This window comes from Mandrillus leucophaeus, unplaced genomic scaffold, assembly GCF_000951045.1.
Source record: "Mandrillus leucophaeus isolate KB7577 unplaced genomic scaffold, Mleu.le_1.0 Scaffold71, whole genome shotgun sequence".
Taxonomy (NCBI): domain Eukaryota; kingdom Metazoa; phylum Chordata; class Mammalia; order Primates; family Cercopithecidae; genus Mandrillus; species Mandrillus leucophaeus.
Window position 1 is genome coordinate 2,025,837 of NW_012107697.1, and position 3,905 is coordinate 2,029,741.

At 51.2% G+C, this 3,905-nt stretch overlaps 1 protein-coding gene across 2 annotated transcripts in view; it reads right to left on the reverse strand.

The window, feature by feature from the left end:
- Positions 1–2,959, reverse strand: part of DPAGT1 (dolichyl-phosphate (UDP-N-acetylglucosamine) N-acetylglucosaminephosphotransferase 1 (GlcNAc-1-P transferase)) — a 6,280-nt gene extending 3,321 nt beyond the window's left edge. Inside the window, exons 1-4 of one of the 2 annotated variants that reach the window (XM_011964929.1) lie at positions 2,039–2,959; positions 1,562–1,682; positions 1,174–1,387; positions 819–965 (exon numbers count right to left, since the gene is read on the reverse strand). In XM_011964929.1, the coding sequence (XP_011820319.1) occupies positions 819–965; positions 1,174–1,387; positions 1,562–1,682; positions 2,039–2,199 (643 nt within the window). In that variant the 5' untranslated portion in view covers positions 2,200–2,959. The remainder of the gene's footprint in view (positions 1–818; positions 966–1,173; positions 1,388–1,561; positions 1,683–2,038) is intronic. The other variant, XM_011964930.1, reaches the window with a different exon arrangement.
- Between the last annotated feature and the right edge of the window lie 946 nt (positions 2,960–3,905).

The following is a 3,905-nucleotide window of genomic DNA, read 5'->3' on the forward strand; positions in this document are numbered from 1 at the left end:
AAAAAGAAAAGAAAACAACAATAATTCTATGATCAAGCATTTTAATGTTTATCTAAGAAGTGGTAGGAACTGGCTGGCCACAGTGGCTCAAGAGTGTAATCCCAGCACTTTGGGAGGCCAAGGCTGACAAATCACTTCGGCCCAGGAGTTCAAGACCAGCCTAGGCAACGTGGTGAAACCCTGTCTCTACAAAAAATACAAAAATTTGCCAGGTGTGGTGGCGCATGTCTGTAGCCCCAGCTACCTGGGAGGCTGGGGCAGGAGGATCGTTTGAGTCAGAGGATGCAGTGAGCTAAGATCGTGCCACTGCTCTCCAGCCTGGGTGACAGAGGGAGACCCTGTCTCAAAAAACAAAAAAAAAGGTGGTAGGAACTGAGTTGTTATTGGAAAGCCGCAGCAGTCGCTCATGGCTCACATTAACCGAGAGAGAGGATCTTGGCCATTTTGTGGGTTGCTCAGTGTTTTTGTGGTTTTATCTGTGCTCAAACAGGATTATAGAGGGAGGGGTCTAGTTTTGGTCTTCCTCCATCATGGTCACAGAATGACCCTGTGTAACGTTGAGGTTCTGTGAAATTGTTTATATTCAATGGGAGAAGATCATGGCCTAGCTGTTAGTGCCAATCCAGCTATAAATGACACGGCTGCTATTTTTCTTTCTCACTTTTAATAAATCTGCATTATTTGCAAAGTAAGTAGCCTCCCTTACCTTCTATAATTACTACGCATATTGCTTTTTTTCCCTGAATTTCCCAAAGTCATATATCAGGCCACACCTTTAACATTCAGACTTCTCTCTCCCCACCCCCAATCCCACCTACCTTCCAACTCTACCAGGTTGAAGACAATGATGGAAGCAGAAATGACTAGTGACTGGCCAGCCTCTAGGCCATTAATTCCTGCTAGGATATTGATGGCATTGGTACAGAACACTGCCAGCAGCCCCATGTAGACATAGTACAGGATTCCTGAAGGGAGAGATGGTAGGAAAAGTAGTGCCACCTAGGGGAGGAGGATTTAGAAAAGTGGTGAGGACAGAGGATAGGATGAAGGGCTACCAGAAAGGATCTGGGAAGACACAGAGACAGAAAAGGAACACTTGAAGGAGAATGTGAAGCACCAGGAAGGGTGCCCTGAAGTAGGTGCCATAGGAGTAGCAGTGGCAGGACTACCTACCCAAGTCCAGATGCAGGCCAAGAATCGGGCGGAAGGGCTTCGGCACCACAATGGTCGTGTTGCCAAAGTTGGTGAAATAGACCATGAGGAGAGGTAGTGAGGCAGCTGTGGGTAGCAGCAGCTTATGGCGCCAGCGCAGATTCAGTACATCATCCGCAAAGCCCAGGAAGATCATGCAGCAGATGGCAAGGAGGGCACCTATCAGGGCCACAAACTGGGGGAGGCTAGGGCAGGTCCATGACTCAAGCCTGCTCCCATTTCACCTTTTAAGAATTCTTGTCTTTTCTTATCATTTCTTAGCCCCTCCCCACAAGCCCAAATAACACCAATTCTCTCAGGTACCTCCCAGGTCCCAGCCACAGGCAACCACCCCCACGAACCCACTTACTTCATGGTGGGGGAATGCCTTACACTGCTCCTTCACAAAGCAGTTCAGGAAGGGGAAAGGGATGAAGCAGAAGAGGATGATAAGGAAAACAGCACCGCTGATCACTCCCTGGGATTCTGGGCTGTGGCCCAGCAGCAAGGGGGCGAGGGGAAAGAGGAAAGGGGGCGTGGTCACTCACTAGTGCAGGTGTTACAATAACCCAAAGCGGTCTTCTCATTCCTGGTTTTTTATTTTGGGAAGTGGTGAGGGAGGCGGAGGGAGGAAAGCACCACTGCTAGAGTCCCTGATATACCCAAGGTTCCCTACCCATCCTTTCCCCAATGCGAATAAGTTCTGCTCATCACCTCTCCGAGTTCCAGGCTGCCTGGGTTAGTTCTGAGTTTTCACGTGTGGTCAAGCACCCCGGTCCCCGCCCCTGCCCTAGCCACTCCTTCCTTAGCCCTTGCCCCCTGCCCGGAACCGTGTGCCGCTGCTCACATCTGTTGTCGGCTGGTTTTGTTGAGGTCCTGACCACAGAGGCGCGCAGCAATGAAGTGGCCCCGGAAGGCTGGGATGAGGATGACTGTGGCCACAAATCCCAGCAGCGAGACGATCAAATTGACCAGCAGCGGCATGGGCAATTCCGAGAAGGCCCACATGGTGACCGGTCAGGGGCCCGGCTCCGCCGCCTCTTCAGGTAACTGGCAAGCTGAGCAGCAGTCCTGAGGCCTCAGCAGTATGTAGTGGCCGCTCCCCACAGGCAGGCTCTTCCCACACCAATCTGAGCAGAATCCAACAACTCTGACTTGAGCCGCCCCCGGGACCTCGAAGAACCTCTCTAAGGCAACCTAGGTTCTGCCCCACTGAACCAGCCTACCTACTGTTTCCGCCCGGATTTTGTTCGCTGAACAACTATTACTGCGGAGGGCGGCAGCCGCCATTTTTAATATGGGCACTAGAGGTGTGTGTGGGGGGGTGGAGGTGAAAAAGAAGTGTGATTCTAAATTTCATCCTATGTTCGAGAGTAGAATCACCGAGAGAGTATTGGAAACGCAATTAAAGAAAAGCAGCCAAGAACGGATACTTCCCTAACATTATTTTAAAGATGTACTACCCAGAGCGGAAATGCCAGTTGCCCGGTTCCAAGATGAATGCCTCCTTGTACCACGTGTCTGATACAGCTCACATTCCGGTTGCACGTCAGTTTTAGCTCAGTCCGCCTCCGTAGGTCAATTTTAAAGGGCCCGTACGTTGCCCTTAATCTGGGATGCCTCCGGCTTCAGGAAAATGGCTATTGAAAGGCAGGGGGTGGGGAGGAGGGACGATGGTGTGGAGCCGCGCCTGTTCCTTGCAGGAAACCTGTTGCCAACATAGTCAGAAGCCAAGGTAAACACAACTCAGTTCCCGGAAACGCAGCTACGGTTTGGAAGGATGGTGTAAATTCTGAAGTGTAGATCCTTGAAAAGCCCCTCCCACTCTGTTTTTCTTGTCCTCGATCCTGGTATTTTTTTCTCAGCATCCCACCCACCTTCTGCCCCAGCTGTAGCAGTTAGTTGCCCGGCAACCCAGCGCAGCACTTCACTCAGGGATTGGGAGTACCCTCAGGTCTTGGATTTAACTCGGGACTTCAGCTTGGCCCTGGATCCATTGTACTTAGCGCCCACAAGGAGGAGACGGAGATTTCCAGGCTGAGGCTCTGGAAACAGCTAAGGAGGCAGAGAAATCAGACCCACAACTGACTTCCTGTGAGTCTGAGGAACTCCCAGTCAGGTTTCTTCCTGTAGGTCACTGTGCATTTTGCTTGGCCTCCTGCAGGTCGCTGTGCATTTTGCTTGGCCTGTTCCCCTGCAAACAACAATTCGCCAGCTGTTTTTTTTTTTTTTTTTTTGAGATGGAGTTTCGCTCTTGTTGCCCAGGCTGGAGTGCAATGGCGCGATCTCGGCTTACTGCAACCTCCACTTGCTAGGGTCAAGCGATTCTCCTGCCTCAGCCTCCCGAGTAGCTGGGATTACAGGCAGTAGCTTGGATTACAGGCATGCGCCACCACGCCCGGCTAATTTTGTATTTTTAGTAGAGACGGGGTTTCCCCATTTTGGTCAGGCTGGTCTTGAACTCTTGACCTCAGGCGATCTGCCCGCCTCGGCCTCCCAAAATGCTGTGATTACAGGCCTGAGCCACCACGCCCAGCCAGTTCACCAGCATCTTTTTTTTTTTTTCTTTTTTTCTTTTTTTTTTTTTTTTTTTGAGACGGAGTCTTGCTCTGTCACCCAGGCTGGAGTGCAGTGGCCGGATCTCAGCTCACTGCAAACTCCGCCTCCCGGATTTACGCCGTTCTCCTGCCTCAGCCTCCTGAGTAGCTGGGACT